Source organism: Synchytrium microbalum (assembly GCF_006535985.1).
Source record: "Synchytrium microbalum strain JEL517 chromosome Unknown SmJEL517_scf0003, whole genome shotgun sequence".
NCBI classification, from domain to species: Eukaryota; Fungi; Chytridiomycota; class Chytridiomycetes; order Synchytriales; family Synchytriaceae; genus Synchytrium; species Synchytrium microbalum.
The window spans coordinates 25,469-51,897 of record NW_022158352.1 but is presented as its reverse complement, the minus strand read 5'-3'; the positions used below and the strand labels follow the sequence as shown (position 1 = coordinate 51,897).

Genomic DNA, 26,429 nt, shown 5'->3' with positions numbered 1-26,429 from the left:
GGTAGATCTAGAATATGTTAAATATGTAGAGTGGACACGTTGTTTAAACTTTGAGTGTTGATAGTGTTGACAATGTTGCGATGCTGTATCCGACAAAACTGCCGATAAATGTTGGTGCGGGCCATATCTAACGTAAAGGAAGAGGTGTGGGTGTGGCTGACTTGAGTGCATTCAATCTTCTTGAGTTCCGCGTAATTAATTCTTTGGTAACGAACCTGCCATGCTTGATTCCAGTCTAATGGAGTAGCCAAACCTCCAACCCACATTCCACCAAGACATGCGAACAGTGTGTGCAATAATTCTTTTTCTTCTGGTGTTTCAGGTCTACAATGTCAGACAGGAGTGGTGTTAACTTTGCTGCCTCATAGATTTGAACATCTAGGATTGCCTTGGTCTCATCTATTTTTTTCGTAACAAAGACCAAGTGGCAACAATGCATACTTTAATGTAAGAAATCTCGTCCAAGCAGCTTCATTAATCCCCAGAATGTTGGATGCAGGAAGTATCACAAGTGAACCGACGAAACAGCTTGCCAACCACGTAGCTTCAACTTGACTAACACAACAAAAAAAGATACGTCTATGAGTTCAGATTACGGATGACGATGGAGATAGATTTCACAAACGTACTCGAATAGAGGCAGTCCAAACACCACTAATAGCATCACCAATCCACAAATCCCCGTAAAAGTCGTTGCAGTAGAGTAGACTGCGCTTGTAATCATATGCCATGTTGAGTCTTGGATTGTCTAGCAAAACATGTTGAACGTAAGCTCACTATCACTATCACAAGTACAAAACTTCCAAACTGCATTTAGTTGATCCCAGCCAAAACCCTCACCTTTCCCAGAAAGAAACGCGTCGAATTGGCAGCATTTCCTTTACTTGTATCATTCGTGTACTTTAGGTATCCAATGGCGACGATTCGTGTCGTGTAGAAGGATAAAGTCAACGTGTAGAATGATTCGATTTGGCCTGATATGAGGAATTCGCGGATGTAGTAGAGGAAGAGGACCAAGTCTAGTGATGTCACTGGTAGTGGTTGTAGCATTTTTGGGAGGGAGATGTGCGCCGTTGGAATGGTCTGGGTGTGTTCAGTTTTGTGTCAAAAGTTTAAAGGTGATGATCGAGATGAATGCTGATTGAATATGCCTCCTAGACGCGTCAAATCAGGTAAAATATTTTAAAGTCGCTTAATTGACTTATCGGCTTGCAACTTAGACGTGTACAAGTGTGTTTTTTCAAGAACTGCAAGAACAGCACAGATTTTCAACTTGAGCACGTTGATGTAAGAGCCCTTGAGCTATGTTACGATTCGCTTATAATCAAAAACGTCAATTCAGTCAGAAATTAATGCATTTTGACCAGCGATCGATACGAAATCATCACGAAAAACACCATTCTAAAGGTTCAAAGACTGACGTATATGTTCAAGAGGAAAACATTTGAAATTAAGCACTAGCTGCCGGCTAACCTTTAAACACATCCAGCACTCATCTACACTCAACTCTCACGAGAAAGCATCCTTGAGAGCTGCGACCATAATCTCACGAGCTTCCTTTGTTGCTTTTTCATTATAAGAGTGACCTTTCATATCCCAACCATGAGCAGCCTTATCAAATCGTTTATGCGTAACATTGTCTGGACCAAGAGCTTGCTTGAGTTTTTCAGCATATTCATCACCCTTGTCACCCAGAGCATCGTATTCACCAGTCAAGACAACCGCCTTTCGCACAAAACTCATTTGTGCGTCACTTCCGTGTATCGGTGAGATGTAAGGATGCTGCGACCATTCGACGCCAGACAGTGCACGTCCTTTGGATGGGACGAAACAGCCATCGAAGAAGCGTGCGGCAAATGGAGGGAGGCTCTTCTTTGCTATCCCAGAGTCTAGTTGATTTTAATGGGTATGGTTTAGTTGAATGTTTCTTGGTCGTCATTCTATTTCTGTCACCGTTGGGGTAGGAGGCGATTCGAGCAGCATAGTTATCGTGAAGATCTACTGGAGGGTATATATCCATGTGCAGTACCACACGTGCGTTCGAGTCATAAGATCCTTTCCTATCATGTAGCAAGTAACAGAATGCTACGATGGCATGTGAAGGAGTAGGAAAGTGAGAATTTGCTTGGGATTTGAAGTTGAGGCTTCGATTGATACCACTATACCTGCTGCAAGTGCTCCGCCGGCCGAGTAACCACAAATAGCAATCTTGGAAATATCAATATTATACTCTTTCACTCCGCCAGTCGACGCAATCAAGCCTTTGAAGAGTGCGAATATTTGTTCGAGTGCAGCAGGGAAGGGATTCTATAACCAATATAACGTCACTTCTCTGAGCTTGGCGTTGACGTATGCTTGTCTCCAAGTTCGAGTTTACAATACCTGTGGTGCCTTGAGATAATCAATAGATATAACCACACAGTTGGCCTCCTTGGCAAAGAGAGCACAAGGTTCAGCATCCATTTCGGGCTTGCCCAGGATGTAGCCTCCTCCGTGTATATCGAGAAGCAAAGGGTACGGCTTCTTGCGGTTTACATCGTATCCTGGAGGTTTGAAAACCAGGATGCGAGTTTTGCATTTTATACGTCCTGGAGACGACTCATGGTCTTCGATCATGGCCCGGAGCGGAAACGGTGTCCACACAGTTACATATTCCTAAAAGAGTGAGTTAAGTATTGGCTTTCAAGTATTAAGTTCCTATAAAGTGAGTAAAGTATCGGCTAACCCCAAAAGCTGAGATTGATGATGAGCTTAAAAACAAGCAAGAATAAACAAGCGAAAACTGGGGAAAGAGACTGAAACTATACGAAACTTACTTCGTCGAATTTGATTGACCTGTCAACAGGCATGGCTGTATTCACCAAGAATCGTATGATCGACACCAGAGCTGCCTTGAACAACATCTTGTAGACTTGGAAAGGATGCCAAGATTGATTTTTTGAAGGATCCAGTTTACTACGAGAGCAAGTGAAGCAGCGCTCAGTGAATGACTGAGCAGAAGATCAGCTCTCGAGAAACCCAATTTGTTTCAGACCTTGAGCGATTCGCAAATTGGGTGGGTGAATGAGTGGTGTAGCTGCAAGACAACTGCCAACACGATAAACGGACATATTTGAAATTCCCTTCCATTTCAATAAGAGAAGTATAACACATTTCGGGCAGATTAAATCAAGAGAAACACGTCGAGCTCGGCGGTAGGGCAACTATTAAGATTGTTCAAATACTATTTCTTCTTAAAATGGACGCAATCGAAAGCGCAGAGCGCGTTTGAGCACAATCAGGTCGTATTTGCAGTGAGTCGGCAGTTCTGAGTATTTTATAGTCCCATTCGCTCACGTTCGAATCAGTCTGTGATCTCCTCGAAACTTTTGAAACTTGCCGTTTTTGAGTATTTGAACATGAAAGGCAAAGTAAAGTATCAATTAAAAAATCTCTTTTGTTCTTATCTCAATATGATGCACATTTGCTGAAACACTACAGAGTGACAAAGAGTCTAACAATCTGCGTGTTTCCACTTTCTTTCACATTGAATAGAGAGGGCCCGCCCATTCTTCAATGTTCCCCCAACTCTCTCTACACCGTAATGTCAATTCAGTGAAAGTGGCCCCTTTCACAGCATCCGTTCTTTTTAGTGTGAGATATTTCAGACTGCGTCTGTTGGCGCATTCTGGGTCACCACCAAGGCGGATCATATTTTCGGGAGAGACCCTAAGTCTGAAGTTCGGAATCTCAAGTGACGCCGGTCTGGGTACTAACTCATACCGTGCATCTAAGTCCCTGATTAATACATCACCATTATATTCCCTTCTGTTATTCAGGTCGCCCGAGCCAATGTACAAAGATCGTAGTTTCGGCATGTTGAGGACAATGTCGGATAGCATCTCCCTGGGGAGAGACCTTTCGTCAGGAATATGGAGACATCTGAGACGATTACAATATTGGATGATGTCGGAGAGCGGACTAGTTCTCCATTGATCTCCTACTATATTCAACGAGTGGAATTGTGGGCCTTGATTTCTCAAGATGGTGTTTAGATCCATACGGAGTGCTGTCTCTACCGATACCCCCAAATCCTTCAATTTCAGACATTGGTCGAGCACGGGCCCTACTACTGCTGATGTTCCTACTATGACAAGTTTTTCAAGAGACGCCGAGTTTGATACTACAAAGTCGGTAATGTTGAGTGGAGGCCCTGGTGACTGGTATACAAATGATTGAATACCGTTCCGTAAAGCCTTTAGCTGATCTGGTCTGAGGTAGCCCTGCGTTGGAGTACCCAATTCTTCATTGTATTGGAAGTCAATGTCGGTGAGACATTCAAACTTGGCCAAAACACTAGGTAGTATTTTATCCAGTGCATAATCTGTTATGACTAGTTTCATGAGAGTTTTGCTACTGCACTTAGCTAAACTGGTCAAAATACGAGGTTCTAGTGACAGTTCATCATGATAGTAATATTCCGACCTTTGTACAGAGAACTCTGACAAACTCAACATGGATATCAATTGTTTTGACAACCTGACCAAAGTTTTGGCTGAAGCGTTTTTGATATACAAGGACTTGATGGTTGGTATACGTTGGGCAACCACGTCCCATGTATAAGCTGTGTCGTCACTATACGAGAAATCCAGACCCAGCCTCGACAGAGTAGATGGCATGTTCCATTTTGGCAATAAGGGACATATCCCCTTAAGTTCAAAATGCAACGATTCCAACGAGAGGAAATTCTCAAGACCACCGAGCCATTCTAGATTTTCCCAAGAGAGAGACAGTCCTTTGACATGTTCCAGAGCCACCTGCCGATAACCGGTCAAGCTTTCCCTAAAGTAACCAATACTTTGCATGAAGGAGGCAACTCGTGAGCTGCGACGCCAACTACTCATCAAATCCAATTCAATACTATATATGATACTGGTGGCGAGTCGGTTGAAGCGTTTACAGACTCGTGCGAGTCGAAGCAGACATGTCATTTGGTCGTTTTTTCCAAAGTGAATGATGTAGTCGAAAATCACATACAGCACATCGAGAGGCAGCCGTATACCGTCTTCCTTCCACGATACTTCATAAAATTCCATAATAGCCAGTACTCGTTTGCCTTGAGATGGTCTAGACAGGAGTACAAGAGGAGCAAGTTTTTTCTTGGTGAGGCAACAGCGATTTAAGAGGACGACAGATGTCGTTATGGGAACTTCAAGGTATCTGTTCGTTACAGCTGTGTCTCTTCCTACGGAGACGCCTTTTTGCCTTCCTACGGTCGGTTAGTATTGATATTAGCTTAATGCAGAAGACTGAACTTCTTCAGGCGACGCCTCGAGCTGACTTCGAACTGATGAAGGAAGGTCTAACGCGACTCATCTCTATCTGAGCTATTTTTTGTTTACATGTACGTTCAGTCTATTACTACTAGTTAAAGAGACCCATTGTGAAGCGACGGGACAGATTAGTCTTGACTACTGACTGTATCCTCATCCCTATCTTCCAACGTGATTTACATCTAGTTCCACTAGGTCTGATGGTTCCGGAACCCTATACACTGGCCAGGAAGACTCCACATCATCCACCACCTTAACGGGAGAATCACACTTCAATGTTAAAACCTTTGCCAAGACATTAAAGCGCTTCTTGACTTCTAGATCCAGGTTCCCTCGGGTGACATCTAGTCCTTGTAAGATGCTGCCACCTCGTCCAAAAGTGATCTGAGGGTTCCTGTTATGCATCATATAATCGTCGAATTTTATAGTGCATGGACTCCTACGTGCATTGTACATGGCGGCAGCAGCTTCCAATAGACAATCTCCAGAAAAAGCATGACGAAGCTCGGAATTGTGGATCAAGTCCAGTTCTAGACGTTGCAGCTTCTTCAGACCCGTCAAGAGTTCAAATACAGATCGGTTGGTCCATGGGAATAGATCTAAATGCAAGGCCGTGATGTTTTCACAATGATTTATAAATATCGTATGGCTTGTTAGTTGGTGTATGGGAAGTGTCTCTCCTAGACCGACAAGTCTTAGAAAATCGAGCTGACGACCATGTTGCTCAATCCATGCAGTGAGGCCAGCCATCGTCGATTCATGGAACTCTGAGAAATCAAAGAGCGAGTATGATAATGTCAAGTTCCGTAGCTTAACTAGGTCAAACTTCAAGTCCAAGAGGTAGGAGTCGTCGTTCAGGTCAGTCATCCCGACATGCAAGGTTTCCAGACAGTGAGCGCTCTTCTCTACAATACGTTTTACATCGTGTCGATCGAAGCGTTCCAGTCCTACATGAAGACTCTTTATTCCGGTCTCGTCAGCGAATTTTAACGTGTGTCTCTCCCCCTCCTCACAATCACATCTACAATCTACGACCTTAAAATTTTCCAAGCTTTTGAACAGACTGACGAAACTAGAAGCTTGAGCTTCAGCAATTCTACACTCTTGTATCTCAAGTTTACGTAGTGTGTCTGACGAGCCATTTACGAGGTAAGTCCAAAATTCTGACGGGATTGGAAGACTAGCATTTACACCACTTATACCAAACGATCTCAGAGATTTTGTCCTCAAGCCCATGCCGAGATTCAAGAGCCAGCGGTTGATGGCCGTGTCAGTCATAGTAGTATCTTCATCGGCAGCATCCCTTTCAACAGTCAAACTCTCCAGCAGCCGATGCTGTCTGAAGAACAGAGACCATCCACCGGGAGTCAAGGTTGTTCCACACAACTGGAGTTTGAGACTCTTGAGATTGCTGCTAGGCATCCCAACCCACAAGCCAGGGTGAATGCATTGTGGGAACGAGGCTTCCACAAATCTGGGAGACGAAACCAAGGCCCGTTTACAGAATATGGTAATGACTCTTCGTATATACTGCTTATAGGCCCGTACTTCGGATGAGACACTCTCCCTGTTGGGATACACAGACTGCTTCAGGGTCACCAAGTCCAGCTGTTTAATAACGTCGAATGGACGTTGGCGATAAAGCAGGTGGGGCTTTTCAGTAAAGATCTCACTAATCCACTTGATGAAAACGTGGACGTCTTGTGTCGTTTCGATTTCTTTATAGGGCACTCGTTCATAGAGTCTCATACAGGCCAGATGATTCAAATCTTTGGAGACAAGACTGACTTTATGCAGGGAATGCAAGTCCAGCATTGATATAATTACTATTACTAGCTCTACGGGTAATCCGAACGCGAATGGAATGGGTAATGGTAACGGTGTCGCATCGTTTACGTTTTCATAACTTGGCGGCTGTGGAGCGTCTCGGGTCCATATGCCAGAGGAAGCGTTGACATTATTGATACTTGAGCTCATGTCGACAGCGTTTTCCTACTATGATGTCGGATGGTCAATAAATTAGACTGAAAATTCACGTTGTGCATAAACAACACGAATATGTACTTACCTAAGAAGAAAATACCCAGATCCAAATCTCGGAAGTCAGAAGTAGCCTGGTTCGATCTGTCTCTGAAATGTCTGAGCGGCTTGACTGCTTTTCTGTAAGGTGTGTTGTTGTGGGTTCATTAATGAAGACATGAAAAAGCAAGGAAAATTTAAGCAAATAGACAAACCGTTTCTCGTTTGAATTAGAGGTTCCACGAATGGAGAACGACATTTTCAATGAAATCCCGCTCCCAACTCTATATGGGAGCTCAACTCAGGTTCTTGTTGCATTGGTGCAAATCCTCGGACATGATCAAGAGCCTTTATCAGTTCACAGGAATGTCGGATGGACATATCAGCACTTAAACAGCATATTTAATTGTAATTCCTCGGCTCTGACTCAAGGAACGATTGCCATAGTCCACTAGAACTAAAGTAAACGTGAACTGCGGCACTCGAACTTGGTAGATACCAATACTATGATTACTGTGAGGTAGTAAGCAGCGAGAACGCGACATCGTACATCAGATCATATCAATCCTGTTTCAACTTTTCTCCCTCCTCGATGCTCATTGGTTGAAATGCTGACTACTTCGCACTGCGTCGCCCCAATTCGATGTAAACAAAAAACTCGCTATAAAAAGACGCCACAACTTCCAACATTTCAAAAATACATCCACACCAACTACACTGTTGTGCCAACTGTTACGAACTCTCAGAGCAAACACTCTTACTAGTCACTTGTGTATCACATTTGTTTATGAGGTGGGCGTGCTCTAGATCTTCGTTTTGGTTGACGGTCGACATTTTGATGACATTGTTCATTACAATCATACACTCTATCCGTAGATAATCTTCCGGGAGTTCAAGGTTTGGTAGAGGAAGCTTTGTTGATAATCGACGTGACTTGTGTAGCTCAATTTTTGGCTTCAGAATGAACCCCTTACTGACTTCATCGTCAGAGCAGAGGTGTAGCTTCTCCAAGGAAGCAGCACTCCTATATACAATACGTTTTACGTCGGTTCGATCAAAGCTATCTAAATCTATGGCTAGATTGCTCAATCTTGCTCCTTTGAGCTTGAATGAGAGTGGATTTTCACAGTCGCAAGTGTAACGGACGACTCGAATCCTTGCCAACGGTTTAAATCGATCAATCCAAACCCCCACAAGGGTTTCTTCTGAAATCGCAGTTGAAAATTTCGAGCTGCTTTAAGCTCGTCGATGATCCCCATGGCAATCCTTCCCAAGTTTCCATAGGCACAAGAAGTGCTTTATGGCGTACGCTTCCTATGCGAAAAGACTTTACAGACTTGTCCTTTTGTGCGATACCGAGTTGTAGGAGCCACTGTTCTATACGTTCATCTTCTAGCGTACGATCGTATCCCGTTTGCAATTCAAGTCCGATGGATAGAGCAGCTTCCAGAAGCGGATGCTTTCGGAAAACTGTAGACCATTTCCGTGAGCTGATGTAAGTTCTAGATGATTGAATTTTCAGAAACTTTACATTCGTGGTAGCTAGGTAGGTCCATATATCAGAGTCTATACATGTAGGAATTGATAATGGGCGAGAGCGAGCATTTTTTCCGAGTTTGCTCACTATCAAGCGGAGTCTTGATTCCACGCTACATCCATAGTGAGTGCTGATTTTGTCGGTAGATGCTGAAATCTTGGACATCAGTGATACCAAGTTCAAGTTCTTGATCATTTCGAATGGTCTTTGTCGATGCTGGACTTTACGTCTCTGTGCACACATCGCCTCTAGCGAGTTAAGTATCTTATGGTAGAATTCATCCCATTCGAGTTCTCCTTTATATGGGATTTGTAACCCGACAGACCAGTGATTCGAGTCCTTTGATACGAGGCTGAGCGTATAAAGAGACGGTAGGTCGAGCATTGACATTATAAGGATTCCTAGCTCAACGGGCAGTCCAAATGCGAATAGAAGGTCTGGAAGTGGTGGTGCATCAGCATCGGCTTCTACTTGCTCCTCCTCGTCTTCATGACCATCAGATGTTGGCGATTGTGGTGCATCTTTGACCAATTTGCTCAAAGAAGCTTTGGAAGAATGAATGCTTGAGCTCATATTGAGAGATATGTAGTGCAATTCTGTAGTAATTGGTGACTGCTGCAAGTATGCAGGATGTGATTGGTTCCCCAATACGAAGACAAGATCACAACCCACTCACATAAATGAATGCGAATTGACCAGATCCGAAGATACTCTTGGGCCATACAGGATCAGCACTACCTTGAAGATTATGTTTTACTTAGCTTAGAGCGAGACTTGGATTAAATGTTGGTGGAAAATCAAGCTTTGCAGACTTAAGACAAGAGCAGTGAGGAAATATTGTACGAGATTTACCTTTCCTGATAACTTCAATATACATCCAAGCTATGTAATATCTTCGTCTCCGAGATGCCTAAGACGCCTTGGATTTTGCAGTGTTTGAAGAAGTGATGCAACTCGAAGCACCGAAAGAAAGAAGCTCCAAGAAGTAAACCTTGGTTCTAGTTATAGTACGCGTGTAAGTGAGCAATGAGCAATGAGTTCCTCCTGTCTAATCTTCTATCAGAACTTCTTGAAGAAATACCAACGCGTTTTCTAACCAGTAAGTTCTGCCCTTTTACGTACTGATTCGGTGAATCTGTATATATCGGTACTAAATCTGGAATACTGCCAGCAGCTGTTAAGCTCCAGTACGCGTTTCTACGTCCTATCCATCGTTTCTTTAACACTTCAACACCAACAAAACCGTTGACGTTCACCATCCTTCTAATACCAATAAAAGAAAGGGATGCTGGACGGTTCAGGAAGGCCATTTGGAGGATTCCAAATCCCAAAGGTAACAAACCACTCTCTCTTTAAAATACTCCTTGTCTCTGTTTTTAACCATAGTCAACTTAACTAGGTTCGTGGAAGAGCATCCACAGCCATCGCATGTGGCATCGCTTGGTTTTGGGTCATGTATCGAATGAAGCATGATGGACCTCATCACTTTGTAAGTTTATGTTTGTTATTTGCAGGACATCAAAAATGTGTGCAAAATGTTGATACACACGGTTATAATGCGATTAGTTACATGAACATCCATGGGAGAAACCTGAAATGCTTGCTCATCTTGAGGAGGTTGATAAGAAGGTATGAGGCAGAATGCACAAAAAAATCACTAGCAGGGCCTATATATGTGGACACTTACAATCACTCTTTTCTACATTAGTGGGGAACCAAATATGCAACTGATAACATGCACCACCATTAAAACGTAGTATTAACTCTCTATATGTGCTGACTTTTATATACAAATCCGAAATTTCAGAGAAACTACTATGTCGTCGTGTATGTGGTGGCAAATAAGTTATAAAGGAAGCACTCTAGACAACTGGCGCCCTTTTACTCAACACTATAGGCAAACGCTCAGCAGGCTGCACCTTCAACGAATCCAGATCTTCTTTAAGCACATATCCAGGCTTCAGCGACACTCGATAGTCTACAATCAAAGCACTCACAATCAACTTCATACACTTCGTTGCAAACGACGATGCAGGGCACGCATGACCTCCCATCGAGAATCCCAGTTCAGGTAATCTCTGCGCCATTTCAGCTCGTGGGTCAGGCCTCCTTGTCCTGCCTGGCCTCTGTCGTATTGTTGTTGATTCACTTGTTGATGGATCAATGGCTGATGACGATGACGATCCAGGTTGTGTTGATGCATCAACGAATTCAACTTCAGAGTCTGAGTCTGATGACGCACTAGTTCCAGTATTAGCATTACTATTATCTGTACTGGCACTACCAGAATCATCATCACTGTCGCCTTCGTCGTCCTCTGATTGGTCTTCATTGACCCACCATCTATCGGGATTGAACTCTTCGGGTGATACAAACACGTTTGGGTCTCTGTTGATTGCACCTGCAACAAGCGACAAAAAAAAAAAACATATCTCAGCGCATATTGCTTGCGACACTAGTCTGCTAGCAAAACCACATACCAATGAAGAGCATAACCAAACCACCAGCTTCGACCTTACAACCAGCGACCATTTCGGTTTCTTTCGGAATCATGGTCACTGCCCAACCACTTGTGAATTGCCTCATCGATTCTTTGATGACACAATTCAATAAATGCAATCTCTTGATTTCGGCGGTTTCCATATCAAGGACATCTACTGAAGTTCCTCCCGCGACAGCGACAATCTCATCATATACACGTTCTTGGATGTGTTGATGACTTGCGAGACAACCGACAACAAATGATACATTGTGTGCCAGCTGCATACGTAATTGTTTTCGTTGAAATGGATTGTTAGAGTCTTGAAGATACTTAAATCATATTGACAAAAATTTACCGTATCGAACCCAGCCAACATCAAGTTGAATATCTCCTGAGCAAGCAATTGACGATTTTGAGCAAACTTTGGTTCTTGAGCTAGAGCGTGTACAAATGAGCCTTCGACTGCATCCATAGAAGACAAAAGGAAGATTCCAAGAAGCTATAGATCGAGTGTGTGGTTTAGGTAATCAAAATATACTTGATTGATGACGACAAAAAGAGCCGATGTATCATGGCTAAGTAGTCTTTGCTTGCCACTCTCTCACCTTCTGCTTCATGGTAATCCATTCGGGTTTTGCCCTCCTAAACTTGACCGACAGAATCTCAACCTTCATAGCCTCCAACACCATCTCAAAAGCCTGCACTAGATGCTGCGAGGTGCTAAAGGTCGGATCATTCATTCTAGCAAATGACAAATCCCGTCCAAATAACTCGTGAGCAATAATATCACAAGTCAATTCCATGAATATGGGATCCATCATGATGGATTCTCGAGGCTGCTGGGGTAGCCGTCCTATGCATGCTTCGATTTTCGAGCACATTGCAGTCAGATTCCTTCCTAGTGCGTGCGGTAGAGTACGTTCCATAGCGATTCTCCGCCATTTCCATTCGTTTCCGTGTAAGTTTGGGAGGCCTTGTGGGATGTACTCATTATAGACGTGACGAGGAGCTCTATCCCATGCCAGTTGATTGATGTTTGATCGCGAGAGTATGTCCAAGACGATTGGGAGTGACGACGTGACTATAAGTGATAAGTACGTGATTAAGAATATGAACGCCTATGTGGATCAAAGGCCAGGAAAAGCCTTGGCAAGATACAGATATCAGCAACACGGGTTGATCAAAGGACAGGGTACGTCTCGGCGATCGCAGTTCAACAACCTACGGCACACACCTAGTATTGGCGAAGCTCCATACCTAAAGGCCGGAAAGGTGAATTATGCTCTTCTAAGCTCTGGACACAAGTGCTTACCATCTGAATAGTGCTCCATACTTGAGCTGCCAGGTGTAAAGGGCCCTTCTCGTATTGCCTCCCCAGTAAAGTAACAATTCCGGTACATTTCCTAAGCACATGATTGTAAAGATGTATGAATTAGTAATTTTGAAAGTATACATCAGTGACTTTGAAGCCTGATCTATGTGTTGGTTTGTGATCTCTGACAACAGGCCACTGGATGTCGCTCATTTGGCAGATCATGATGCAGACAAAGGACGGGAAGGAGTACGCGATATGGAATAGTCTTACCTAATAATGGCAATGGCATTGGGCCTGGTATACTCTTGCGTCTCTTGAGCTCTCGGCCAATCAAATCGCACAGAAACCAGACAGAATATGCCAAGATCATGAACCTTCCATAGGTGAACGTGGTTAGCTGAGCATTATTACTATGATTCGGAGCCATTTCTACGATTCAGAGTTTCTGTAAGGGCAGAAGTGAAGTGAAGCACTAGAGGAAAATCAAAAACGCGTCACAATACCTCTTGCAAGCCTAAAGCAATGACCTTGTAGGCTACAACTGCCTAGAACAAGATTATGTTCGCTAAAATCACGCTTCGTCTCTGAATTGTGGAGGTGACCCCCGCTGTATTACTCTGACTTTTTGACGACACTTAACATCCATCGCATCCATCCATCACAAGAAACAACATGGTAAGTACAGAGAGAGAGAATATCATACTGGACCCACCGTCATTGTTGCCGGATTTGTCAAGACTCGATGTGAATTGGCCTATAGAAGAGGGGTCCTGTCATCAGCGACCTCTTTCTTAACATATGTTGCACTTTCAAGTGCTATATGCATATGTTGAGAATATAGATATTGTAAATCTTTTGCAAGACTATACTTCAATGAAACATGGTCTTTTAAGACTCTTCAACGACGAAAAGACATGGGCCATTTTCTCACACAAATACATCCACCTTTTCGACATTAGCCAAAAGCTGCAAAGGGAAAACGACCTGCTCCTGCTCCTTACTCGGGCAAGAAGCCTGCATCTACCAAACAACCCAAAAACCCATTGTTTGAAAAGACTGCAAAGAACTTTGGTGTTGGTGAGCCATAGTCCCTTCGCATTGCTGGGTTTTTGCATCATTCTTTATCAGTTTCACTCACACATCTCATCGTATGTAGGCCAAGATATTCAACCCAAGCGAGACTTGTCTCGTTTCGTACGATGGCCTGAATACGTCCAATTGCAACGCCAAAAGGCAATCATGAAGTTGCGTCTCAAGGTCCCTCCAGCAATCAACCAATTTACCAAGACTCTTGACAAGAACACTGGTACGTATATTCTTAATTGCTGTGTGCGTTGGATGGTGTACATCACCAAGTTGGCATAAATAGTTATACCTCCTGTCTTTTTTGCCTCCACTCAAACTTACCCATCCACCCATCTCTAGCCACTCAACTGTTCAAACTCATGAACAAGTACAGACCAGAAACCAAAAAGGAGAAGGCTGCCCGTATCAAAGCTGTAGCAACCACTGTCGCAGCCGGTGAGAAACTACCCGCATCAAAGAAACCAACAGTCATCAAATACGGAATCAACCACATCACTGCTCTCGTTGAAGAAAAGAAGGCTCAACTAGTCGTTATCGCTGATGACGTTGACCCTATTGAAATCGTCATTTGGTTGCCTGCGCTCTGCAGAAAGATGGGTGTGCCATACTGTATTGTAAAGTCAAAGAGCAGATTGGGTACCGTTGTGCACAAGAAGACTGCGACTGCTTTGGCTTTTGTTGATACTAAGCCTGAAGACAAGAGTGATTTGGCTGCTTTGGTTACTGCCGTCAAGAACAACTGTGAGTTATCATGTGATACTGGTTTGGTTTTTGTTGTCGTTGTTAGATGATTTTATCATTACGCTCTCCGTGCAGCAAAAAAAGCAGTTGCCATTTCGAAATATAACTAACACTGGTATCACCTCTTATCTAGACAATGAAAAGTACGAAGATGCTCGTCGTCAATGGGGTGGTGGAATAATGGGCAAGAAGTCCGTCGAAGCTACTCTGAAAAAGAGCAAGGCCCTTGCTGCTGCTTTGGCCACCAAGTAGAACAATCAAAGACTGGTAATGAATTGTATCATAAATAAAACGCATCTCGCAGTGACTACAGAATATTTGCATCAATTGAGTCGCGCGTGTATGGAGTTGTCTCCGCCCAATGTGAAATATGAATGGTGAGCACGTTCACTTGTGACACACACACCACAACTTTGGTCGCAAGTTGATTTTGTGAGCAGCAGACAAAATGACGGTTCCTGCAGATGCTCCTACCGATTGGCAGATCACGGGTCATGTATCTAAGGGCTATGAGGACTTAATGCATGCCTTCACTCAAAACTTTGAAGTATGTTTATTAGAAATGCTGAATAACACACTGTATTGTGCTATCCGGCACTTGCAAACACCAATGCTAATATAATTTCATTTTTTATTTATAGGAAGGCCGAGAAGTTGGTGCTCAGCTCTGTTGCTATGTGAATGGAGAGCCCGTCATTGATGTTTCTGGAGGATTTTCAGACAAGACGTACAAGACGCCTTTTAAGGATTGTTTGACGTACGTTGTCATCTATTACGAGATATTGAACCACTTCAGAACATCCAAGTGCTGAAAACTCGTTTTGACTCGTGTTTGTAGGATCGTGTTTTCAACATCCAAGAATGTCGAGAGTTTGGTTATGTGCAAGCAGATTGAAGAAGGAAGGTTTGATTTCGATACTAAGGTTGCATCGGTAAGTGCTATTCTGGTGTGTTGTAAGGCATCGTGAAGATCCCCAGGAGAACGTCGATCCTGATTGTTGAAAAAATGGTAAACCGTTTTTTTCTCTCACCATTCTCACTTGTCACCAAACTTCATAGATCTGGCCTGAATTCTCACAAGGAAACAAGCAAGACGTCACAATCGGTGATCTGCTAGGCCATCGCGCAGGAGTCGCATGGTTAGACGACCAATACAAACTAGAAGTCGACGAACTGCTCAACCTGGACGCAATAGCAGTCAAACTAGCTGCGAACCCACACAATTACAATGGTGAACGAAAGCAAGCATATCATGCAAGTACACGTGGCCTGTACAACAATGAGATTACGAGAAGGTCTGATCCACAGAAGAGGACTATCGGACAGTTGATTCAAGAATATGTTAGCAAGCCGTTGGGTGTAGAGTACTATATTGGGTTGCCTGAGGAGCTGTCGTCGAGGGTGTCGTTCTTGATTGATATCGACCAAAAGGGGGCGCCACCGGGGTTTCAAATGACGCCTGCGATTGCTGAGAAGTTGAAGAGTAAGTCTTTTGGTGTGACTTCAAAAAGGCAAAACAAACACACATTACAACGCTGTTTGAATTTCCATTTCTTTGAACCAAACGCCCAATCTCTTCAAGTTTGAGGCCTGATTTCTGCTTATTATAGCCTTGCAAAAAGTCATGGTTGCTCATAAGGGAAACAGAATGGGTGTCTACAATTCTCGACTCGGACAAGAAATGGAATGGCCGTCAGGAAATGGAATTACGAATGCCAGATCGTTGGCTAAAATTGGTGCAGTTATCGCTAATAATGGGACTTTGGGTAAGTGTTTTGTTATATGATTCTTTGATATGCCAAAAAAACCAACAGAAAACTTGGATAGACGGAATCCAGATTCTCGACAAGTCTACTTTGGAGCGAGCTGAGGAACCACTACCTTTAATGGATGTAAGGCTTCTGCGTCTCAATTTACAGACGAACGATGACGTGGCTGACTCAAAATCACGGTATTTTTGCAACAACAGGACCAAGCACTACCTATGGCGCCCTTCATATTTGCAAAAGGGGGTTGGGCGCAGACGCACGGTCTGAAAGCTCCGTTTAAAAGAGATCTTCCGGATGCGAACTGTGCATGGGAGGGTTGGTTTGGGTGCGTTAAAAAGCACACGTCAGTACCATATATGTTGGCATCTTATTTTTTCCTCTTTAGATATGGAGGATCTTGTCTACTATGGGACCGTAAGAACAATGTATCATTTTCTTACGTGATGAACAAGCTGGAATTGGGCGCAACAGGCGACCTTCGAAGCACGAGGTTGATTACTGCATTTGTGGATTGTTTGCAAAAACTCAACAATGTGTAATAGCTGAAGGTGAAATGTGTTTTTGAACGTAAAATACGCGAGATATTTTTAAATAAACTGTTTCCTTGTATGGGGTTTCGCATCGATCCAATATGATTCATGTGCTTGGCAAATAAATTGGCCGTAACAAACAACGAGATTCAAAACAAGAATTCTTCTGCGGACATATTCTCACGTAGAGTCACGTCTTTAGGCTATTCTTGCCACTCACGTTTCGTCCACATCTGGTGGTGCAGTAGGTCGTTGAGACGAGTCATTCATTTTTCAAACACCAGAAAAAACTCGAATCACAAAGAATACGCATCACCACCCAGTACACAGCATAAACAACAAGTAGCAAGGATGGAAGCACTACTACAGGCAGCTACCAAGACATGCCCTTTTCTCAAACAGGCTTCAGTTTCTACGTTGAGGTCATTTACTACGTCACCAAACTCATTGTTCAAGACTGCCCAGTCATGCCCTGTAATGGCGCGAGCTATTGCCGTGCAAGCTAACCTCAACAATATGGCCACTGCTTCCGTCCCTCGCTGCCCCGTCTCCCATCACGGAAACCGACCATCTCATCAAAGCATCACTCATCACAACAATACTCATAACAGTAAACGCTTCTTCACAACCTCCCCATCGCGCTCTCACGCTGCTGCCGTACCTGAAGGTGTATCCAGTGTCAATTCAGCCTCTCTGCCTCCTCACGGCCTCCCTACTGCCAAAACCAACTTCTCATATGCCGATAATACAGCTACAACGTCTCCGCCTCTTCCACGTCATAATCCAGCAATGAATGTAAAGGTCGATGCTGCTACTTATGCTCCACCAAAGGGTGAAGCATTTGATTATGATGCCTTCTATGAACAGGAATTGAACAAGAAGCACCAGGACAAGTCGTACCGTTATTTTAATAACATCAATCGGCTCGCTCAGAAATACCCTCGTGCTCATACTGGCACTGGTAAAGAGGTTACTGTATGGTGCTCAAACGACTACTTGGGAATGTCAAAGCATCCTCAGGTTATTGAATCCATGAAGTGAGTTGGATGAGGTGATGAGGTGTCTGATGTCACACAAAATGTGTTGGTGAAAAACCTTCACGAGGTCATTCATTGATTGGTTTGGGAAGAAGATATACTAGTTGTGAATGATCGAATTAACTCGACATCACATGTTATTTACACGCTGCTTGTTTTACATCTTCTTAGGCAAACTCTAGACAAGTATGGAGCTGGTGCCGGAGGTACTCGTAACATTGCCGGAAACGCTCAGCTCCACTTATCTCTGGAACAGGAACTAGCATCCTTACATAAACAGGAAGCTGCTCTAGTCTTCTCGTCTTGCTTTGTAGCAAACGATGCTACATTATCCACTCTAGCATCTAAAATGCCCGGTTGTGTCATCTTCTCGGATGCTTCCAACCATGCATCCATGATTCAAGGCATCCGTCACTCGAATGCCAAGAAGCATGTCTTCCGTCACAACGATTTAGCTCATCTGGAATCTCTCTTGGCTCAATATGATACCTCTGTACCTAAAATCATTGCTTTTGAATCTGTCTACTCCATGTCTGGATCGGTAGGACCCATCACCGCTATCTGTGATCTGGCCAAAAAGTATAATGCACTCACCTTCTTGGATGAGGTCCATGCTGTTGGAATGTATGGAAACTCTGGTGGTGGTGTCGCTGACTTGATTAATGTAATGCCTGATGTGGACATCATTACTGGTACTTTGGGCAAGGCATTCGGGGTTGTTGGTGGCTATATCGGTATGTTGGTGACCGCATCATTCTTCTTCACTAATGAGGGTTTTTACTTATCATCCGTCTTGCCCGTTTCTCTAGCTGGTAAAGCTGCCTTGGTCGATGTAGTTCGATCATACGCTCCTGGCTTCATCTTCACTACGTCTCTACCACCTGCTATTGTAGCAGGTTCATTGACTGCCATCCGTCATCTTAGATCCTCTCAAATGGAACGTGCTCTTCAACAACACCATACCCTTGAATTAAAGAACCGTCTAGCTGATTTAGGAATCCCAGTAGTACCAAACCCATCACACATAATCCCCGTATTAGTAGGTGATGCCGAAGTATCTAAACAGGTATCCGACGAACTCTTGGCCAAATACGACATCTATGTCCAATCCATCAACTTCCCTACCGTCGCTGTTGGAGAAGAACGTCTCCGTATTACTCCTACACCTGGACATAAAGCTGAGCTCATGGAACCACTAATTGATGCCTTGACTACCATCTGGCGTGAACGTGGTCTCCGCATGAACAAGGACTGGGAAGCTGCAGGTGGTAAAGCTGGTGTTGGATGTGGTATTGAGGTAGCTCAAATGGTTACCCCTGAAAGCTACGCTGATGTACTTGGAATGCCTCAGGCTCGTATTCCTATTGCTGCTACTGCATAAAATAAGTTGTAGTGTTGTGGTTAACACAAGAGTACTTGAAGGAGTGTGAGTTTATCTGTTGAGAAAAATATTTCTGAATAAAAATGCCAGTTTCATTTGGTACATGTGCTTTGTGTGTGTGTGTGTGCGTGTTCAAACGACGGAGGCAACCCTGCGACTTGAAATCAAGACTGGATTTGCAGAAAAAAGAGTAGAAACACCACAAGTTTGATGATAGGCTAATTGTCTTCCGATGAAGTTCAATCCCACATCGTCCTCTTAGCGATTGCGTAAGCTGCCATTCAAATCACTGGACGACAATTTGACATCAATAGAAAATCTTCACTTCAAGCTACTTTGCGAGTTCAACTCACTCATGTAGCAAACAAAATCCCAAAATAGAAACCAAACATTCTTCACTTCAAACGGTATAGCTACATTCCCTCATGCTAGATTCTCATTATAAACTTTGCGTCATGTAAACAATATCAGCGAGATCCTTTTTCGTTTACGATCCAGATTGGATTCCAGTTCAGATTCTTGTGTGATGATGCAACCAAATCGGTGGTCAAGCGCAATTTTGGTGAAGAATTCTTTTCACTGCGATTAAAGCGAATGTTTGGGTATAAACAATAGAAAACCATAGGTTGTCATTAGGAGGCTCATCCATCGACATTGGCTGGTTTTTCAATTAACAACAGATGATGTATCGAATTTTCAATTGCTTAAGGTCAGCAGGAAAAAAACACTGGAGGACACCCTCAAAGCATGGTTTGGAAGGACTCACAAGCGAGACACACAGGAATTCTCTGAGCACAAAAGAAACGGAAAACTATGTGCCTCGAATCAGCATACTTGATGCTGTAACCTCTTGCAACATTCCATCATGAAGATACTCTCCTATTCCTCCAGTCAAGCATTTGTCAAATACTTGTGCAGATTGCAAACTACCACCGGGGAAGAAATTTCTGCACCGATCACATCTCCATTGTGGCTTGAGACTTGGTATATGAAGTCCTTTGTGACGTTCTGACCGAGTCATCGTTAGAATACCTCTGAGCTCCATTCTGCGTATGCAGCACAGAAGCCAAATGATTGAAAGTGTCATTCGGTCTGCGATTCAAGCCTTTTTGCAATTGGCGATTACGTCTACCACTATACCCATCCATATTCGAAGACAACAGATAGCACACCACCAAACATGGAATTTCTAGTTTCCTTCATTTCGTTTCGACTTTTTCACGGGTTTCTTGAATCCCACTTGCACGGACTTTGACAGAGAGACTTGGGGTCGATTTGCTCCTTTCTAATGACATGAGGAAACGCTTCTTGGCGAAATGCTAGCTGATGAGATGAAGTTGGTTGTGGCATTCGCGGCTTTAATGTTTGGCAACGAAAGCTGTTGATTGCGTTGAATCATCCATGTATCTGCGTTGCCTAATGCCTACTGATAGAACACTTGAAGGGTAGTAATGTTGACGGAAAAACGACATAAGATAGAGAATCATACGACATTGATACCCGTATACAACAAACCATTCTTCCTGGTATTCTACATCGTGAGCCCGGTTTTTATTGATTGAGGCGTGGCTGATATACAAAAGGTTCTAGCGAGAGAGCCTTGGCTTCAAAAAGTTCCATATCGCAACCTCCATGTTCTATACACCAACCCAGAAGACAAGGTCATTACCAACACATCCAACTATTGTACTGTCACGAGCATGCCAACCAAAGTATTTGAGTGGAAGATTTGGTTTGAGTTTGGTTGGAAGGGATAAGGTCTTTGATACTATGATGATGTGAGGTAAGCGACAAAAGCGACACGAACCTTCGACTGACTCTATACTCACAAGCAGAAGAAGCATGACACACTCTAATCCCACCATCAGCAGAAACAGCAAACCTCACACCTCCACTCTTTGACTTGGCAAAACGAACCAAATGGGACGATCCAGGTGGTATTGGTAAATTCACACCTTGAGCCCTAAACGATGTAGTGGGACCACTCCTCCATGGCAGGTGTATTGCGTGATTAGGTGCTATTGTCCATAGGTGATAGTTGTGTGCCGATGCTGCTCCAAATCTAAGATCATCAAAAAATAAGCCATGTGCACAAAACGAGTATCAGTATCGCTGGAATACGAGCTCACATCTTGTCATCGCCACTCCACACATCAAGACCTCGTAATTCAACCTCTTCACCAACAATCACATTGAATATCCAGGTTCGAGTTTTCAGGTACATGATATTCACACTTGCACGACTCTCACATGCGTAGAGGTATGATGATGGGGAGTTGTTGTTGTGTTGGGCTGTTGTTGGTACATTGACTGATGTTCCCGCTGATGATAATGCATATGATTCGGGATCAACATTGTTGTTGAATTGTCTGATATGAACACTTTCGTCGTCTAAAGTATGATAGACTTCTATAATTTCGTTTTTTTGTGCTCTGCTGGTTTGAAATCGAGGGCTGACCTGAACAGGAAGCAATAGACTCGCGCTCTATTATGCCACCATTTCCATCATCAAGATGTTCATAAATCCAAGCAATGTCGTTTATGCCATGTGAGTGTGATTTGGAGAGAGTTATTGTTGGTTTGTTTGAGGTGTGAAGCCTGATGTGGCCATCCTCGCAGAATGTTGCAATCCTATTTGCGTAAGAATGTTGAGCCTCGGATCACATTTGATGAGACTAGAGTCTACATACACGACATGACACGTGTCATCGTCACAATAAGTAGCACGTCCAAATGCAATTCCAAGCACCAGAGTGTTTGTCACAAACTGTTCGACTTTTGTGTATTGAGCAGTTCCAGGAGCAGCAGACGTGTCTTTTCTCAATACAGTCAAACCAGTTTTCGTTCCTAATTGTATAATTTGGTGATGAGAGCTCAGCGACAAAAAAACTGAATAGGATGATGGATGATGTTGAATTGAGGTCTGCTTTTGAAAACATAACAGGCCGTACCATATGCGAGCAGGTCTGAAGATGAATCAAAGGGAGAAAATTCGACAGTTGAGACGCTCTCCTGACATGATTGTCTATCAAGTTCAATGTGTTAAGACAAGGCGATTTTACGAGATCTATTAGAACATACGTTTCGACTTTGATGCTTCGCTGAGAAGCTGGAATTGGAGGTTGGCCCACGCTCTGAAAGCTCAACATTGATTCTAAACAATAAGGGAAAGTACTGATCAGGCTTAAGTCTGTGAATGGTTTTGTGAGCAGTGTTGAACATGATGATGGATGTCAAGCAGATCTGTATATAAACAACAAAGGATACGCGTTAATCACGTATTTTATATTTTATTGGCATTTTACACGTCTTGATTGGAAACTTTGTTGGGAGGGTCGACGAAAATCGCAGTCGTTTAGCACGGCAATTTCCTCGACGACAAGCCAACTCAAGACACCTTATACCAAATAGCCTAATCCATAACAATGGAGAAAAAGCCGGATCTGCATGCAGTCATCAAGGCCCTTAGAACTCAACACGTATCGCAAATCATCAAACTCCAGCTCAAGAGTGACGGAGATACGGAATTGCTCGAAAACGTTCGCGATTATATGAAGGTATCAGATACTGAAATCCACAAAATCCACCCATATTTAGTGCAATTTATCGCATGCTCCTGCTTGTCGTCTTTTGGAAGAGCTTCCGTGAACTGAATTGTGTCAAGCACTAACTTTCCCCATTATGTAGAGACGGGCAGAGATCGAACAAGACTACTTTTCAAGACTCGAAAAACTTAGCAAAACATACATTCAGAAGAAATATCGAAGAATCCAAACAAAGAATGGAACTGTCGAACGAACCTCTGCTGAAATAACTGCAGACACGCAAAATGGAGCTGCCGTACCACCAGCTACTATAACAGAGAGTGATGATACCATGAGTGTCGGAACCGCTATATCTAGTGCTCCGATGGTGGCCCGGAAGGCTGATCGATTGACGCCCAGGTGAATACTTTGTATATGGTGGATCTTACTCGGTCGCTTTTTTGCTGATATCTGGACTTCTGTCACAGTGTCGCATTCCAGGCCTTCCAAACCATGATTCTCGAAACTGAGAAGCAGGCTAAAGAACGGGGTCTAGTTTCCGAAAAGATTATGGCAGATGTTGTCGAGATCATCAAGGAATTTAACAAGGACAAGGTCGTAGCTACCAAGAAGGTATTGTTCTCGATTTACGTAGGATTTTTTTTGCATGACACATACCACTCACATGTTTCATCTAGAATCTGGACTTTGCTGTGAGTTTTTAGTTTCAGCAACAGTCGGCTTGACGAACGGATGTCCTGAAAATACTTCTTTTCTAACTTTGAGACACGTTCAATAGTCGAAATATCATCACGGTTTAGCTGTATCATATGAAGAATTGGAAAAGGCAAGGTTTTGGAATAGGATGTTGATCGAGTTATTACTGAACACAACATGAAATCTTCTAGACCAAAATCGCTTACGACAAGGCTGCAAAAGATGCAGATGCTGCCAAGAAGAAGTACGATGATGTCTCGAGGAGGCCAAACTCGGCTCTCAACAGCTTGAAGAATATCATGAAGGGAACTGATACTGAGGAGAGATTAGAGAAGGTATGGACTCAATGCTAGGGCGTACTCTTTACGGATTTCAGGTTTGCTGACCTGCATAATCTTGTTGATAGTTGAAAGGAAAATGGAAGGCCGCCCTTCGAAGATTAGCTGATGCCCGTAACGACTATTTGGTAGTATTGGAGGGACTGAATGCCCAACAATCTCAATACTACAATGGTAAGAGTAACTTGGTAAAATGACACACCCCCTTCCTTGATGCATATTCCTTCACAAAATATAGTCGACCTCCCATCTCTAATGAGGAAATTGGATGGCACATACTATCAAACATTCGGCAAAGCATTAACCACTTTGGTTAATTTGGAAGAAGGATATGCTACCATGTTGACCGGTTCCGTTCAAATTACTCAGCAGGCAGTTAACAAGATCAACCGTGACAAGGAAAACGAGCAATTCGTTAAGGAATTCCATCCAGTGTTTGTTGCTGATCCTAAGGAATTCAAGTTTGAATCATCGTCGAATGACAATGTAAGGACTGCTAACCCAATTGGATTCGGTTTTCTTTGCTACCATTTTTTTCGGCTCACACGTTGATGCATTAGGGAACTGCCATCTGTGTTGACGATGTCACCAAAGTCGTATTGGGCCAACGACTTGCTCGTATCATGACACGAGAATCCGAGCTGAAATCTGATTTGGATCGCAAAGAAAAGGAATTGGCAGGTATTGTTCAAATGGCTCAGGTTTATAGTGAAAATCCAGCGTTTGGGAATGCTGCTACACCTTTGGAGGTATCCTTACTTCTTTCTTCGGCTTTTTTCCCACAATGCTGATTTTCGTTTGCACATATTAGAGCAAGCTTGAATTGGAGACTTCTATTGATTTGTTGAGAAGTGAACATACCAAGATCACTGCACAGATAGAACTCTTGACTAGCTTAGGAGGTTCGAATACAATAGAGGTCCTTTTTGGCTGGTTATTAACTTGAACCACTATTCAATATAGTTGAAGCACTAGTTCCAGCCGTAAGCACAGCATCACTCTTCGTGGGAGGCAGCTCCGGAACACCCGGCGGTGTCATTATTCAAGACTACGAAGCACGAGCATCCGGGGAAGTCACCGTCAAAGTCGATGACAATGTCGTCGTCCTTTCAAGCGACTTGGACGGCTGGTTACGTATTCGAAAGGGAGACGATGTTGGAATGGTTCCCACAAGTGTTGTTCGAGTTGGAGACACCAACAGCAGCAGTCATATCAAGCCCAAAGTTGCTGGGTCGCTTCAACGACTGAATGATTTGGGCCTTCATTCATCCAAATCGGGATTGGTTGATATTCCTGCTGTTTCTGTTCCTCCTACGGGGCACATGTTGCATGTTGCTGTTGACACCAGACGCCAACGTGAGTATAATGAACGATATGTTGCGCTTTTGACCACGATTTTTTGCCAGGCAACAAGCCCTGATATGTTTTTGCCGAATCTAGTACGGGCACTATACGACTTCAACGGCACAGACTCCTCCGAACTATCCTTCAAAGCCGGCGACATTATCGAAGTCCTCGAAATCAACGACGCACACAGCGACGCTTGGTGGGAAGGTCGTGTACTAGCTACAAGCAAGCAAGGAACCTTCCCAGTCGTGTTCACATCTGGATGGGAAGCTGTCGCAACCGCCATGAATGAAGATAATGCTGCCAAGGGACTATCCAAGAACCCCAAGAACGATTTGGCGAATAGTGCCATGAGTCTTTCACCTGCTAGTAAACCTGTTGCTGGTGGATCTGCACCTCCTCCGCCTGCTGCCCCTTCGTCGACTACTAAACCGGGATCGCCTGTTAAAGCGGAGCCGCAGGAGAATACTGATGGACATCCAAAAGGTGTGACCATTGTTCATTTGGATGTAGTTCTTTCTAGGCTGGAATATTCCACTGAGCTACCGTATGTGTCTGTATAGCCAAGGCTCTATTTAGCTATGAAGCTACGTGTGATGGAGAACTGACTATGGATGGTGAGTTGTGACCTTTGCTGAGGAGCATCTTGAATTTGACTCTGTTTTTTTTGCACAATGCTGATATCCATATATCTCTCATTCAGTTGGCGACATTATCGTCATCCTCAACCAAGACACTGGCTCCGAAGCATGGTGGGAGGGACAAGGCCCTCACGGACGCGGTCAATTCCCAGTCAAGTGAGCACTTCATACCTGTCCAAAATCATGCACCACTCACTAACAAAACCTTCAATTAGCTATGTCGAACTGGTAAACCCGGATGGATCGGCCATTCCAGGTTCCGTCAGCAGCCAACTAGGAACATGGGGCGACCTCGACAAATCCCTCGACCAAATCATCGCTGACAAGGGACTCAAGACAAGAAAAGCAAGAGCGCTATACTCTTTCGAAGGAAACGAAGGAGAACTGACATTTAATGTTGGTGACGTGATATCTGTTATTGATGCCTCGAATACGGATTGGTGGGATGGGTTTGTGGATGATGGTGGGCCGTGTCCTAAAGGTATGAACACGCATGCACAAAAAAAGGTCCTGGACTTTACTCATGTATCTTTCGAAATAGGTGCCTTCCCTGCCGCTTACGTTGAAATGATTCGAGAGGAGTCTTAAATATGTGCTTGTTTTTCGTTACGATCTCCACCCCATTAGCGACCAAGTTTAATTGCCTTGTATAC

General features: G+C 43.6%; 5 protein-coding genes across 5 annotated transcripts; 4 read left to right on the top strand and 1 right to left on the bottom strand.

The window, feature by feature from the left end:
* Positions 1–43: 43 nt before the first annotated feature.
* On the bottom strand, positions 44–1,050 carry SmJEL517_g00790 (uncharacterized protein; the record flags this gene model as incomplete). Its single annotated transcript, XM_031166719.1, has 5 exons — positions 44–127; positions 216–324; positions 442–555; positions 630–748; positions 841–1,050. 5 exons carry the CDS (start codon positions 1,048–1,050, stop codon positions 44–46), a joined length of 636 nt encoding a protein of 211 aa, XP_031027245.1.
* Positions 1,051–10,153: 9,103 nt separating this feature from the next.
* On the top strand, positions 10,154–10,618 carry SmJEL517_g00789 (uncharacterized protein; the record flags this gene model as incomplete). Its single annotated transcript, XM_031166718.1, has 4 exons — positions 10,154–10,201; positions 10,268–10,357; positions 10,435–10,497; positions 10,577–10,618. 4 exons carry the CDS (start codon positions 10,154–10,156, stop codon positions 10,616–10,618), a joined length of 243 nt encoding a protein of 80 aa, XP_031027072.1.
* A 2,719-nt stretch (positions 10,619–13,337) lies between these two features.
* On the top strand, positions 13,338–14,744 carry SmJEL517_g00788 (uncharacterized protein; the record flags this gene model as incomplete). Its single annotated transcript, XM_031166717.1, has 5 exons — positions 13,338–13,340; positions 13,625–13,742; positions 13,822–13,971; positions 14,091–14,492; positions 14,626–14,744. 5 exons carry the CDS (start codon positions 13,338–13,340, stop codon positions 14,742–14,744), a joined length of 792 nt encoding a protein of 263 aa, XP_031027071.1.
* Positions 14,745–17,142: 2,398 nt separating this feature from the next.
* HEM1 (5-aminolevulinate synthase) lies at positions 17,143–19,209 on the top strand (the record flags this gene model as incomplete). The annotated part of the gene is made up of 2 exons (XM_031166716.1): positions 17,143–17,828; positions 18,000–19,209. 2 exons carry the CDS (start codon positions 17,143–17,145, stop codon positions 19,207–19,209), a joined length of 1,896 nt encoding a protein of 631 aa, XP_031027079.1.
* A 3,425-nt stretch (positions 19,210–22,634) lies between these two features.
* Positions 22,635–26,364, top strand: SmJEL517_g00786 (uncharacterized protein; the record flags this gene model as incomplete). Its single annotated transcript, XM_031166715.1, has 16 exons — positions 22,635–22,766; positions 22,897–23,153; positions 23,222–23,366; positions 23,432–23,446; positions 23,533–23,556; positions 23,642–23,785; positions 23,857–23,962; positions 24,027–24,274; positions 24,349–24,537; positions 24,600–24,690; positions 24,752–25,144; positions 25,229–25,621; positions 25,699–25,752; positions 25,839–25,932; positions 25,992–26,257; positions 26,318–26,364. The coding sequence occupies 16 exons, from the start codon at positions 22,635–22,637 to the stop codon at positions 26,362–26,364; spliced, it is 2,598 nt and encodes an 865-aa protein (XP_031027078.1).
* Between the last annotated feature and the right edge of the window lie 65 nt (positions 26,365–26,429).